Source organism: Calypte anna, chromosome 1 (genome assembly GCF_003957555.1).
Source record: "Calypte anna isolate BGI_N300 chromosome 1, bCalAnn1_v1.p, whole genome shotgun sequence".
NCBI lineage: Eukaryota > Metazoa > Chordata > Aves > Apodiformes > Trochilidae > Calypte > Calypte anna.
The window spans coordinates 74,705,226-74,720,651 of NC_044244.1; the positions used below are offsets into that span (position 1 = coordinate 74,705,226).

Below are 15,426 nucleotides of genomic sequence, written 5' to 3' on the forward strand. Positions count from 1 at the left end.
TAACAGACCTGTTGGACTTCCTGCACATCGCAGGGATCATTTACTGTAGTTTGAAGAAGTTTCTTTTAAAAATCAGTCAACTGGCCTCAGCTCATTTGCCCACCAGAGCAGATTCCCCAAGAGAACATTAAAATCACATCCTCAAATAAGGTGAAATCTTTCCTTCTACAGTCCAGGTTTATGAACCTACTATTAATCCTGACCACTTTTCTCAGTATTTCAAACTCCAGCCTCAAATTTACTGCAGTCAACTGAGCACTGACTGTTACATCTTCAACCAGCTGTTTATGTGTAACAGATCAATTAGAGATCATCCCTAATTAGCCCATGACCACCTGCATCAACAAATTGTCTTTAACATACCCCTGATATCTCCTGAATCACTTGTGTCCAGCCTTATCACACTTTCAGCTGATGCCAGAGTGACTGCCATCTGCCATTAACATCACAGACTGCCATCATGAGGCATCTTCCAAGTATCTAAGTGCAGGTTCACAGCAGCAGATACTTCTGATGTCACCTGTTTTGGTCTGTTCCCTTAACTTTACTCATCAGCTGTTAACTGGCTTGTCACCTGCTCAAGGGCTAAGCTCCACACAATCTATCCACTCTTCTGTAGAACACTACCTTTCTCATCTTCATATCTTGCCTTTCCAGAAATGCATTAATCCAGCTAACTGCAATACTCCAGTAACACAAGCTACCTTTTTAGTCACTCTTGATAATGCTCAAGTCTTCCCTTGGTAGAACATTAGTGACCATATAGACATGAAAAATGTAGCCATCAGAAGATGAGACAATCCTTTCATAACATCTGGGATCCACTGATGTAGAGTATCTCAATACACCAAATGAGGTCAGAAGATAGGGTGCCTCCAAATCTCACAGGAAGCTCTCTGGTAACTATCATCATCCTTCTCTTTCCAATAACACCAGGTCCTTCACACAACAGGAGACTATTAAGTTGCACAGAATGAGGTGCAAACATATTATGAAACCTCTAAGCATTAATGTTAACCTCTAATATTAATGTTCTCCATCTGATCATTACAAGTACTAAGACTACAATTTTAGGCAAGCCTCCAGCAGTATAAATAGCACCTAGTAGCCAGTAATCAATAAGCTTTCTAATGTAGAAAATAAAAAGCTGTCACAACATCTCGCAGGTAACACCTTTCTGGGAGACAGTCAAGGTACCACTATGCCAATAGGCCCAGCAGATACTGCTGAACGCATGACCTATGCAATCAGACAACCAAACTGATCCTGCCTGTTAGCAAAAGCAATAAGCAACTGCAGCATCTTCATAAACGAGTCCTTCTGCCATTAGTTCAATTAGAGTATTATATAAAGGTCCAGATATGAATAAAATTTTGTTTTGCTTCAAGCTGCAAATGTTTCAGTGTCTAGTAAAGTTAGAACCCTACACTGCAACCCTACATCCTACAGGTGGTCTTAAAACCAATGATGTTGCATTGAAGTTGTTGGGCTGGGCTGCAGCTGTTTGTCATCACAAATTAACACCTGATCAGCCACCTCCCAGGATTTACATCAGGAAGCAGAAGCAAGCTGAAAGAGTCAGGATTTGCATGGTACACTTATTGGAATGACTGTCAACTCAGCTGGGTTTCAGAAGCAATGAAGATGTAAATTAATAATTAGCATATTTCCACACCAATATTTATTGGTACATGAAGTACTACACCAGTACTTACTGATTTTGCTATACAGTAACTTAATTTTCCACAACTATGTACTTTCTGTTCTTCCCATGCTACACTGAACTTCTCAGATTGCAAATCTCCATACATTCTTAAAAAGACCTTAAATTTGCCTTAATCCTCGGGCTCCAAGGAACAGCCAACAATTTCTGGGCGTCACCATTACTGTTAAACTTTATCATGTTCAAACAGAGGGTCTAATAAAAAAGAAGATAACATCAAAGATAACTTTTTTAGAACTAAGCCATATTTTACCTACTCAAAAGTAGGGGTAGGAAGGAAAGATTTATGAACTGTTCAGAGAATAATAGCCAATAAAATCCAAGTGAAGAATACAGACATTGCTCTCCTTTGTCTTAGGCAAGTAAGTCAATTCAGTAGAATCACAAGATAGTTTAACAAATTAACAGAAAACCCCCCAAGCTACTTTTAACAGACACTGCTAGAAATGGTAGTTAGTATTGACAAACTGAAATTATGGACATTTGGAGGTGTGTCACATTCAAAAACAGTGTCAAAGAAATTCTGATTGAACTCAACCAAGAATGAAATTTAAAGCAGAAATACCATGTACTTAAGGTAATTTTAAAAATACAAAGACAAACCATAGGACATTTCAGCCATTTTGGGAGAACAAGATTACTGGAAAATTATATTTACATATATAAAACATACACAATAATGATCTTTAATAGGCTAGTACTTTTACAAATGAAGATTAAAGCAAAATTTTAAGCCAAGCAGAAATTACTATAGCTACAACTTGAAATGGAAAAAGCAACTGGGAACTCTCACAGGCTGCCTGTTATATTTGGTGTTACAAGCATACACAGACTTTAGAGAAAGCACAAGGGTAAGATAGCAAAAAATTCTGTATAAGTAGAAATTCTGAATCTCTTAAAAGCAAGCACTCAGGAATTAGGATTTGGGGGGGCTGTTTTTTGGGTTGTGTTTCTTTGTGAAATCAATTTCAAGAAGAACTTGAAATTCTACAAGATATAAGCATTCAGCATTCCCTGCCCCCAAAATTAGAACACCATAATAAACAGGAACACTTACACCTGTGCTGTCCAAGATGGACCAACACAACCTTCAACCCTGAGGAAAGCCCTTACTCTCTAAAGCAGGCCACTTTTCTCCACTTTTTATGTTGTCTTCCCAGGTATATTCTTCTAGGAAGACCTGAGGTCTGTGTGAGAAGGGAGCTTGTACATAGCACTGAAGTAACAAAGTCTCCCAAGTTCAGGAAGACAGCTAAACATTAACTTCACATTTTCAATTACTTGTAAAGTTGGAATGTTATCTGCCAATATTTAACAACTGTAGACATTATTAAATACAAAATGAACATATTCTGTGTTTGTAAAATGCCATGCCTAAACCTCAGCTGTCCTTAACAAGATCTGATGAGTTACCAGTTACATTACAAAGTTATATGAATGCCTGCTGCCCCCCACTTGCTTCCCTTTCCCTCCCCCTCTCCCTTCCCCCCATCAGATTGCTAACACTGCTGGCTTCTTTTTTAGCTCCTAAGGCCACCCTGCACTGCAAGCTATTTCAGCAGGTTAACCCTTTTTTTCCAGGAACAGCATCAGGACAGTAAGCTTAAGTAACCAAAAGCCAAGCATATTAATGCTGTATAATGGCTAATGACTGAAGAATTACATTTTCAGTACTTAGCAGACCTCACTCAGGTCTGTGCTCTAAGGGACTGGTTTTACTGGCTACTTATTGAAGTAGCATAAGACATGCAGTCAAGTTTGGGGTTTTTTGTTTCTGTTTTATTTTTCTTTTGTTTGTTTGTTTAAGAGATTCTCTAGAAGTTATTAGTTACATTAGGAGCTAATAATGGGAGCCAATTTTGAACTAAGCGTTTAGCAGACAAAATCCTTTAAAGGAAAACCTTGTTTCAGACTTTGTTTGGGCATTTTAATCTTAATAGAGGACAACTTACAACCACTTCTACTTTTCTTCCAGAGAGAGCAACTATACTATATTAGCTACTGCCTGCCCATGCACAAAATGAGGCTCATTTAGACTGAAAGGAACTTCTGGAGGTTATCCAATCCGATCCCCAACCAAAAGCAGAGCCAACTTTCAAGCCTGATCAGGTTGCTCAGGGTCATACCATTGACAAGTTCTGAATATTTTCAAGGACAAAGATTCCACAACCTGTTTCAGCACTTCATTCTCTGTGTGGGAAAATACATTGCTAACACATTACTAGAATTTCCATTGTTGCAGCTTGTGCCTGTTGCCTCTTACCCTGTCCCCAAGAATGCCTAAGGAGATCCTGTCTTCATTTTCTCTCTCGCTTATTAAGCGGTCATAACCAGCAATTAGGATCCCGAGCTTTATTTAGAATCTTCTTTTCTGAAGGCTGAACAAACTCACTTCCCAACTCCTCTTCATACATCAGGTGCGGTTGATGGCCTTCCAGACACCTCAGTTTCTGCCTCATACTTGGGAATGCAAAACTGGGCCACACATACTACGATGCAGTCTCACAAGCTCTAAATAGCAGAGAATAATCACATCCCTCCAGCTGTCTGACCATGCCCAGAATGCTCTTCACTTTTTACACCACAAAAGCACATACTGATCCACAAGGACCTCTATGTTCTTTTCTGTAAAACTGCTTTTCACCAGTCAGCACCACACCTATGCTCCTGAACCAGGTCATTCTGTCCCAGTAAGACTTGGCACTTGCTTTTACTCAACTCTGTAAGGTTTCTCCCAGCTATTTCTCCAGCCCACAGATGTCCCACTCAATCAGGCCCAGTCTCAAGCATACTAATTGCTCCTCACCATCTGGTGCCATCCACAAACTCACTGAAAGTGCATTCAGACCTGGAAGAGAGGCCGAAATGCCCCTGCACCAGTTCTTAAAGACATGCCACCAGCAACAAGGCTCTAAGTAGAGGCTTAGTAATCAGTGTAGAGCTGATCACAACTTTCTAAGTCCAGCACTACACACACTATTTTTCACCCATTTAATTATCCATTTAACTAAACCACATCACCCATTTGACTACAGCTACAAGAACATTTTAGGAGAGCACTGCGGAGCCATCAGTTTATCACACCCAAGACCTGCCTCCTGAGTCTTGGAAAACACAGCTGTATAGCAGGTCTCAAAGTACATCACCAAAAAAATTACGACTAACTAGAATTCCACAGTCCTATATGGCAGAACACTCAGCAGAAATTTTAGAGAATCTTACCTGAAACTCACACAAAACTACTTGGACAACACATTACATTCTGATTTGTCAGTAGGTACCATAACTCACTACATGTTTCTGTGAAAACTGATACATCAACTGTGTTAATTAACCTGGGTTTCGTCAAAAGTCTTACTATTTTACAGCTATTGAACCTAACAGTTGTCTTTTTTGTATCTATAGAATCAGAATGGTTTGGGTAGGAAGTGACCTTAAAGATTGTCTAGTTTAAACCCTCTGCCATACACACTACATGCAGAGGGATGAACTACCTCTGGTACCACAAAATGCTGAAACACAGATATGCAGAACCTAGTATACTTCCTCCTATACAGGATATCCTGGATAAATCAGTATATTGCACTTGCTAGTTACTGGAGGTAGACTACTTCATGCTACAACAGCTAGAGACAACACACAAACTTTTCACAGGATGCACTTAGATCTTTTAAGAAGGGGGACATGGTATGGTGATAACCATCAAAGTCTTACTATTTCTTTAAACCTATATTGCCTCTTTAAATGTTAATGAAGTGATAACATTACTTCTGTTCCAAGAAAGTCTACCTTTTGAAGTCAAAAGTGCATTGAAGTGTTTAGAATTTAGCATTACATGTGAAGGGCCACAAGGTAGCTTTTTATAATGTAAATATTATTAATGTTTACAAATATGTTAAAAATGGAATGAAGATTAACAGCACTTGATCTTTGCTTAGTAATTCTTAGCAAAGTTGACCAAGTATAATTTTGTTGTGGCAAGGGCCAACAGGTAAAGCAGGTGAAATTAAAGAACTGGGGGGGGGAAAATATCCCAAGTTAATACAAGTCAAAAGTTACTCTGTTATTATGAAGGCAGACCTTGCACTGGATGTAATGCAATTTATGCTTGACTAACTATCACTCTAGCATTTAATGTACACTGAGAATAAATTAATAGGATTCACCCAATTTGAACATAATCTCAATTTTTTTCACATTCTATCTCCTGCAGCCCTTCATCCAACAGGGTATTTGTTAATTGTGCTTGTCCAAGCACTAATTAGTTTTCACCTTAAGCATACATTTGGTATTACAAGTACAAAATCAGAAGTGGGTAAAGAATACCCAACCAAAACAGGATTAGTAAATTATAGAAGTCAAGCACTAATATGCAACCTTCTAAACCAAGGGCTAGTGAAAATAACAGATCAAAACTAACTAATAAATTCAACAAGCTAGCTCAATTTGTTTCTTCCACTGATCTGTACAACCTGCTTGTCTAGCCTTTACTCACGTTTTACTAAGTGCCTTTTTTGGTAGGAGATTATCATTTTAATAACAATCTAATTCTGTATGTGTCACCACAGGAACAGAACTAGCACCTTCTAACTATTTAAAACAACAGTCACATAAGAAAAACATTCTGTTCTGTTCAAATTAATCCCAGGAAAACAGTAAGGACAGTTTAAAAAACTATTCTGTTATATCAGCCTTGACTAATATAAAAGGAGAAAACAATCCCTGTAGACATACAAAGGTATCTTAAATGCCAGATGATGTAAATCTGATGGCAGGGGAGGCAGCGTCAGCAAGAGCCATCTACTGCTGCAGGTAATCCCAATATTCCAGGAAATTCAGTATAAGATACACGTGGCTACCCTTCATGTTAAGAATATGAAAACCCGCTATTTCAACGCGTTACATAATTAAAATTGGTTTTACTTCTGCACATTATCTGAAAAACAACTGAAAAGAAGAAAAATTTTAAACAGAAGAAGACAGTAGTCATCCAAGTGCATAGTCTGCAAGCTTGTCAGTTTTCACTACCTGAACTAATAGCGAGCTTAGTAACATGGTGATGCTAAACTTTACCTGCTTCTTTCCCCACACTTGGGAACACAGGTAAGGGGATAGAGAAGAGAGCTAAAGTTCCAAGACTCAAAGTTTTTTATTCCCATTTGTTTTCTTCCACTGGTAACTCAGAGACAGAAACACCAAACTTTGAATTCACATTTGAAGCAGTCCCAAGTCTGAAAGTTAATTACCTGAAAAGAATGAGAGGTGACAGATAGTTCTTTGAAGCATTCATCTATTGCATAATACCAAAAATGTTGCTGGCTTTCTCAGCAGTGTTTTTTTTTTCCTTTTTTTTTTTTCACTATACCTTGGAAGTTACCATACTTCACTATGAGCATGTGTACCAAGCTGTGGAGTAAGCAATGACTGATCTAACTTTTCCAGAACAAAGGTAAATATTGGCCAGGATCCCCATCAAGGATCTTGCTCATACACATCTACACATCAATTCCACTCGGTATTTTATACAATCTACTCACATCCAGGGGGTAAGACAAGCTGTCACCTCAAAACTTCAATCCTTCCCCACTTTCTACATGGAAACCTAATAATAATTTTCCCTGACGTTGCCTTTTACTGCATGTTTTTGTTTAAATGCTTCACACCCATTTCCTTGCGTTTTATCCATATTCAGCTATTCCATCATTCTCTTCTCAGCTTTTCTTGGGATTTGGTCCCATATTTACATAATATTCTTTTCTAGGCAATCCATCTGCTTTCTAACTGGGAAGAGAGAATAGTGTTAATGACCCTTTTAACTCGAAAAAGAAAGCCTGATAAACCTATCTTCTCCATCCTCTCAAAATATACTACTGCATTCCAATAGTTATGGTCTCTGAGGCACTTAAATAAACTGTTCTTCAAATAAGTATTTTTCAATTTTTTTTTAGGTAGACTAACCCTGGAAAAAAAAATGCACACAGAATAGGCTAAGTTAAATGGTACCTTTAATCATCATAGACAACAAAAGCCAAGAACAAACAACGTAACATTATAGTAATTAAATAATTGCACCTATTGCTATTTGCTAAAGAATTGCTATTCTTTATGTAACTAATAAAATCTGGCCATTGAGTTAACAACCAGTTATCAGGTCCAAGAAAACTCCTCATGGGAACTCATGCATTAGTATCTATATCCCAGTCAGTATAGAAGTCACCAGGATTTGAAAAAAAAAATTCATATAATACTGATTCAATACAGCATGTTTATTCAATGTTGGGAACAAGAAGCTCAAGTACAAGCAGTGCTAGACCAATGTAGCAAGATGAACCTCTCTTAGGGCACAGCACCCCAAAGTCCAACAGGTGTTCCAGCAGAGGTCCACAAACAGTGTCCCGAGTCTGTTACTTCAGGATTGGTTAGCCTGGCTCAGTGCTGCTGCTCCAGAAGCAACTAAGCACTCTGCTGGCTTGCTCAGGACTGAGCTGAGCTTGTGTCTGGAAGCCTCACCTTTTATTGGCCCCCTAATCCTGCTCATGCGCAGTGGAGGCCCACCCTAATCAGGCACAGGTGGGCTTAACACAAGCTCATGCCCACTGCCTGGTAATTAGTGGCACCTGGTTGCTTCATTTCACTACAGACCAAAGTAACCTGTCATCACACAGATCATCTTTAAGGGACAATGTACCAGGACTCCACAGCAAGCAGGCAACACAAGCAGTCTCAGTGGTCTTGCTTCTTTGAAGGCTTATCAAGCCATTCTGTAGCCCTATATTTTGGTAAGAAATGTTTAGACAAAGCTGCATTCAGCAACAGTACAGATGGTCAAGATACCTCCAACAATCTGGTTTTAACATGGAATGGGAAGTAATACTCAAGTTTCTTGCTCATCAACAGATAACTGAACCAACACTAAAAACAGGACAACATTTACCAAAAGCACTGCAGGTAGCTGGTACTTCACAAGACTGCCATCTACCCGTTTGCATACCAGGTTTTGTTTTCCTATTACCCTGCTTTAATTCACTACTGATCTTGCTTCTAAAAATTTATAGTTGCACTTCTGATTCTAGAGCTTCTAACTCAGTCTTGAGCTCAACAAATGCCACTGATTAGCCCCATATACAGTTTATGGAAACAACACACCCTCAATTCTTTTTCCCAGCAGATGTGACATTGCATACCTTAAAACCTCTACCCCTAGCACCTAAAGGGTAACAACCTGGTAGAGATGATATGTAAAGTCAATATATATTTTTGCTTCTCCTGCTACAGAACTGCCCTTTGATTCTCCAAATCATCTGGGATCAATACTATATAAAGGGGGTGAGAAAGAGAACAACCTAGATTTGAGAGTATTTCTAAACAAGATACTTGATTCTGTATTGTAAAAAGAAATAAATCCTGCTAGAGCTTTCTTTTGTTCAATGTCAAACAATCCTCATATTCTCTGACATAAGATTAATTTGAAGACAAGACAGAAACACAATGTTTAAATCAAGAGACTGTTCAACCTTTATGTAGCTCAAGTGGCTAAACAGTCATCACTATTCTTTTATAATACTCAAAGCACTCAGACCTTAACAACTCAATATAGCATTACAATTCACTTCCATATATATGGAAGTTCTTCAACAAAAGCCAAAATATTAGTTGGTATCTTCACTTTTCATTCACTATAAATTGTTTTTATTTCAACTCTCCCTCTATTTGAACTTACTGTTGCTCTGTTTCTTCACACAGCAGTTTCATTTGCTGCCCTGCCTCCTACCATAGCTCACCAACATGTCCTTCTCTCCAAATTTTCAAATACCTTCTACAGTATTCCTACTCTTCTTATTGTCCTTGTGGCTCTTCTAATGTCTTTTTAAAAGTGCATTTATCTCCATAACATTTTCAAAAAATAAATGCATATACAGATAGGGATTTCTAAACAATAACTGCCTGTTATGGACAATGAAGAAAAAATACATTGTTGGGTTTTTTTTTAAAATGGTACCACACTATCCCATTTCCAGGTTGCAATGTGGTTTGCTTGATTTTGTATTTTGGTTATGACTTAACCTGTAAAGAAAAAAAAAACAAAACCCTTCCAGTCAAATGGACTGCTCTGGTCAATACTTACTTGGTAATTTCCTTTTTTTTAAATTGGCAATTCCCATTTTCATATATGATACACTGTACTATTATATTTATCCATGTTTTTATAATCCAACTCTGCCAGCTCCACTACAGTCAGGAGTTCTGAACTCCAGTCTGCTTTAAGAAATTTAAAAAGCCTTTCAAACACTCCTGTTTCTATCCCGAGACATTTAACATAATCAAGTTCAAATTGGAAAGAAAAATATTTTCTCAATGGAGTCCCTGAAAAATGCTTCATGTACCTTTTTCCTTTCTATTTGCCTCACTTTAAAATTTTGCTTAATTCATGCTTACATGAAAAAAATAAATACAAAAAGCACTGTGTGCAAATTAGTTAGACACTGAAACCGAGTTATTCACATAGTTGCACAAAAGTCCTCATATACAGCACAGCTGAAAAATATTGGACAATGTATACTAAGTTATTTTATAGAATAAAAGTAATGCTAATGTCTCTTATGGATGCCACACATCTTCCATCGTTAAAAGCTACAGCAAAGCTGATCATACAAGTTTAGTACATACTTCATTTTATTACACACTGTTTGACCGAGAAGTAGAATCACTTGCATATGTAAGCTGAACCTGACCGTCTTGCTTTTCTTAAAACAGCAGTATTTGTTACTAAAGCAGATTTATTTCTATTAAATAAAATTTTTTAAAAAATCAAGAAGTTGCTGTTATTTCAGGTTCTGAATGTCAGGGGTGTTTTGAAATATTTATGAGGAATTAAGAGAAAATAATTTCTAGCTGTTAGTCACATGACTGCATACATTCTTTTTGTTTTACATGCAAGTTTTTCTACTAGCACTTTTTGTGGTGCAATTTTCAATTCTTTCTTTTGCTAGCATTATCAGAATTGTTTGAGCAGTAAAAACAACAGTGAGAAGTAGGCAGCTCAGGTTCTGTGAATATTTAATCATGCTCAAAATGTAAGAGCACTCTTAAAACTACAACAATTACATAGTTTTTCCTTCACAACCTGTGATAGTTACAGGAAAAAAGTTATCTTAAAACAAGTTGACAAAAAAACATCTTCCCCTGCTTCTTACTTCAGTCCAAAAGTAACTAGTAATTTCTTAAGTTTCTCCTTCTATCCATAGATTACACTTCAAAACTTTGTACTTAAAGAGCATTACCAAACAAGTTCAAATGCACCAAAAGAAATCTATGAAGACTGACATCTGAATTAAACTAATCAAGCCTAAAATAGTAAGCTGCTACGTGACACACAACGCAGATGCTCTTAACTCCACTGCTCCTATTATCTTCACATTTACATGTAAAAATAGCTTGGCAAGGTTATGTCAAGTCTACAAATTCCCTGCAAAAGAGCAGAAACCACCTTGAACAAAGAGAGGGGAAAAAAAGCTGCTGGAGCAAGAAGTTTCCAGCTCTATGAAAATTAAGCCTTGAAGCCTTAAGGTTGTGAAATGAGGCACCTTATTAATAATCAAAGTCAATTTACCACAAATAAAGGCAAATACTGCCTAATAAGTGTTTGTTATCTACCAAGAGATCCAAAGTTTTAGGTGTGGGAAATTAAACTGTTTTTAAAAGAAAACCAGGTATTTAACACCTTCCATTCAGCCAAGTAGCTCTAGAGAATATGCAAGAAGGCAACAGATCATGCTTCAGTAATTTAACTATTAGTTTGATAGCTAATGACCTATTAAAAAGAAAGTTGACAATTCAGAGACTTAATCCTGTAGACAGGGCACATTCTACACAGCAAAAATTTCTGCATATGCAATTCAACTTTTAGATCTAACTTCTCTAACATACAGTTAATCTTCTCTAAATAAGCATCCCAGTAAAGTCTGCCTAAGGAGACCACCACTTAAACTCTCATGCTGTACCAACTACTACCGTTTTTTTTCACTTTGGCTAGCACCAAATCTGTTCTCTTCACAAAATACGTGAGCACATTAGCTCTCAGTAAACTGAGATAGTAACAATTTCACTGTCAGAACAAGGAGTGAGTGAACTATCCTTCCTACTCCAAAATAAACCCTATGGACATGAAAAACCACCTGTCTCTCCCATAGTTGCCTTTCTCAAGGGACAGACAGAACATACACAATTTAATAGGATTCCCTTTCAGCACACACACATGTTTAAGATTAAATTAATAATAATTATCTCTTCTGAACGCTACAACATTGCCAGAGGGGGGAGACTATTACATGCAAGAGCACAATCTTAGAGCAGCACCGCCTCAATTCCCTCCCTGAAAAAGCATTTCTCAGATACTATACAACTGCTTCACGGTGGCAAGGCTTGAAAGTTCCTTGGTATTTTTATCACATGAACCTCCAGAGACTACCCCCTCTAACTTGTTCCTCCTTCCTTCAAGAGAGAAAGGACACGGTGTATGCTATAATAAAATATCCTTGCCAACTATTTATTACTGCACTGGGAATACAACAGCAGGATGATGGCTTTTGATGTGCTCCTTGCCCAACTCCACTTTTCTCATCTTTCACGGCTGTAAAAATGCCACTAAACACACTATACTACATGCAGTTAAAAAAAATAATTAAATCCTGTTCGGATTTGGTTTTCAACGTCGCTTACTTGTCTTCCAGAGGAAAAAGCACGGGGGGAAGGGTGTGTGTGTGTGTGTGTGTGTGTGTGTGCTGGTATTTTCCTACGAGCGGTCACATTAAGCCACATGAGGGCCCCGCACCGCGGTGCCCCCAGTAGTAGCTGCTCAAGAGGAGGGTGATGTAGAGTACACAAATCCCTTCACACAAGAGATAAGCGATCTAAACTCAAAAGCCTCCAGCAACCAGCACCGATTTCACCCGACTTAAGAGGAAACGCCGATGCAAGCCAACATCACCAGCAGCAAAGTGCGTCCTCTTTCTCTCCGAAGCACACTCGGAGAAGACGCAGACCCACCCCTTCGGTCTTCCCCACAGACTCGGAGGGGCTGGGGAGAGGGAGGGAAGCAGCCACGGATTTCCGCAAACAAGCGAAATCCGCCGCCGTTCGGGAACGACGGCGGAAAACCTGCCACCCGCCAGGAGTGGGGGAAAGCCCCGCCGCCGGACCAGCGGAGGACAAACTTCCCCCGCTGCCCCGCTCCAGGCTGCGGTCAGCCCAGCCGGGCGCCCCGGTGCCGACTGCTGAAGGAACTTGGCGGCTGCTGCTGGCCCCGCGCGCGAGTAACGGTTCCCGCCGCGGGAAGCGAACGCAACGGCCCCGCAACAGCACAACGGCCCCGCCGCGGCCTCCCCGGGGGAACGCCCGGCGCCCACTCCTACCGGAGAGGCCGGCGGCGGCGGCGCTAACGGGGGACTGCCCAGGGAGAAAGCGAAGGAAAGCTCCCGGGATTGTCCCCCAAACTGACTCCCGCTCCTAACCCGCCTCGCTTCCCTCCCTCTCCGGTCACTCCCAGGGGAAGTTTCCGTGATGCCGGCCACATCCCACCCACCTTCCTCGTCCGTAGGGCGGCGGGCAGGCAGCCCCCACCCCCTCGCCGGACACGCACACAAAGTTTCCCCTAACTCGGCCGAGTCTCCCGGCGCTGCCAGGGCCCACGTTTCTCTCCTCCTCCACCCGGCCCCCCCGCCGCCAACGAGAAAAAGTTTCACTTACTGCAGCAGAAGCGAGAGAAAACCAGCCCCAGCAGACCCAGACCCGGCCCGGGAGGCACCGCCAAGCGGAGCCGCCGCCGCCGCCGCTGCTGCTGCCTCCGTCGCTGCCACCACCACCGGAGGGAAGCACCGCCGCCGGCCGCTGAAAAAAGTTCCCGGCGGGCGGGAGGAGCCGGCGAAGAGGGGAAACCAGCCGCAGCCTCCGCAGCGGCTTCGGCCCCTGCCATGCTCCGGGCTTGGCTCCCAATCGCCGCCGCTACGACTCCCTCCCACCCGCCCTCCCGCTCCTCGACCAGCCACCGCCTCCCCGCACCGGGTGCCTGTGTCACTGAGCAGGGAGGCGCTGCGCGCCGCTCCCCGCCCTCCTCAGAGCGGGCCACACCACCCCGCCGCGGGGAGGGGGGGAGAGACGGAGGCGTGTACGGTGCCCCTCTACCTCGACCCCCGCCCCCTCCCCGCACACACGCTTCTCCGGTCCGGCCCGCTCCGGGGAGAGTCTCCCCGTTCCCCGCCTCTCCCGTCCCGCTCTGAGAACTGGCAGGAGCGCCCACACACCAGAAGGGTCCCCTTAGCAACGCGGGCTGCCGGTGGGAGGGGGTGCCACAATGTCCACCCCCGGGGGGGGTGTTGGTACGTCCCGCCCCGCCCCCTCCCCCCGCCCCGCCCGCCACCGCCCCGAGCGTGGTCGGGGGCGCCGCCGCTCTCCCCCACGGCCCGGTCTGACTCGCCGCCCACCCCTCCCTTCCCGCCCGGTCCCACTCGCACCTCCTGCCTTCTCCGGCAGCCTCCGCGGTCTCCTGCGCCTCGGCTGGACCGCTTCGTCCCTGAAAGGGAAGGAGGCTCCGGACGCTGTCCGGCACACGCCGGCCGGGGGCCCCGTTAAAGCAGAGGGAAGCCGGTTAGAGAAGGGAGCCGTGCGGCCAAGGAGTCCCGGGCGGCTGAACCGGCCCGGATAGCGGGTGCCCCGCGGCCCGCGGAGCGGTCAGCAGCGCATGCCCCAGGCGGAATCGACGAGGGGACGGCGGGGAACTGGCTGCAGCCCGACCTGCTAGCCGCCGGGCGCGGTCACGGGCGTTCCCCTTCTCCTGGGTGCCGGGGCATGGGGTGCAGGGGTAAGGAGGGGAGGGTTAGGGCTTGCCGCTGGCAAACTCCTGATGGGAAGCACGAATCGCGCTAGCCGGTCACCAGCGAGATGCCGGGCAGGGGCACCCGTTCCCAACAGCAGCTTCTAAAGTGGCTTGTGGTGGGCATCTCCCTAAGGGGAGCATGAAGCACACGTCTAGGAAAAGGTGCGGAGCCCGTCAGAGATGAGTGTATCCAAAGTAAGACTCTGGCAGAGCTTAGGGGTCTGAAACCCATCTGCTAGCAGTGTGAGCCCTGCGCAGGAATCAACGAGGAATACCAAATATGGCCCTGTGTAGCCCTCGCAAAGGGGCCTGCAGGGGTCCGGGGGGCAGAAGGGAGGGGTTCTGTCATGGTACCGCCTGCGGGGATTGCTGGCTGTGGCACAGCGCGGAGCTTTGCTCCGGGTAAGGCTGCCAGCGAAGAGGGCAGAGCTGCTCCGGAGGGAATGGCCATGCCCCAGCCACGGATGGAGAGACCGGCGCTGGAAGTCAGGTGGCAGGGCAAGGTGGCCGCTCTTGAGGTAGAGAAGAGGATTCATGCCTTCCCTTAAAGTCACAGGAGTCCAGCTACAGGGTGTCTCAGAGCAGTCTTGTAACCAGGTCACAAAATTTAAAGGTGCCTTTTCTAGGTAATAAAGTTTCTTGGCTGCATCTCAGCACCGATCTGAACATCAGTGTTGTGGTCGTAATGTCAATGGGTGTATCCCCAAAGCAGATTTTTGATAGACAAATACAGAAACTCGAAAGAATTAGGTTGAGAGTTTTGCAGTCTAGGTGTGCTTTTTTTCATTTCAGATGCACTGTCCTCACAAAACTTCAAGGAAAATATTGAATA

The 15,426-nt window shown here is 43.0% G+C and overlaps 1 protein-coding gene across 3 annotated transcripts in view; it reads right to left on the reverse strand.

Annotated features, from left to right (window-relative positions):
* The window catches only part of NECTIN3 (nectin cell adhesion molecule 3), a 59,922-nt gene extending 46,195 nt beyond the window's left edge, over positions 1-13,727 (reverse strand). For all 3 annotated transcript variants that reach the window (XM_030464356.1, XM_030464361.1, XM_030464349.1), the window contains exon 1: positions 13,469-13,727. In XM_030464356.1, the coding sequence (XP_030320216.1) occupies positions 13,469-13,694 (226 nt within the window). In that variant the 5' untranslated portion in view covers positions 13,695-13,727. The remainder of the gene's footprint in view (positions 1-13,468) is intronic.
* Between the last annotated feature and the right edge of the window lie 1,699 nt (positions 13,728-15,426).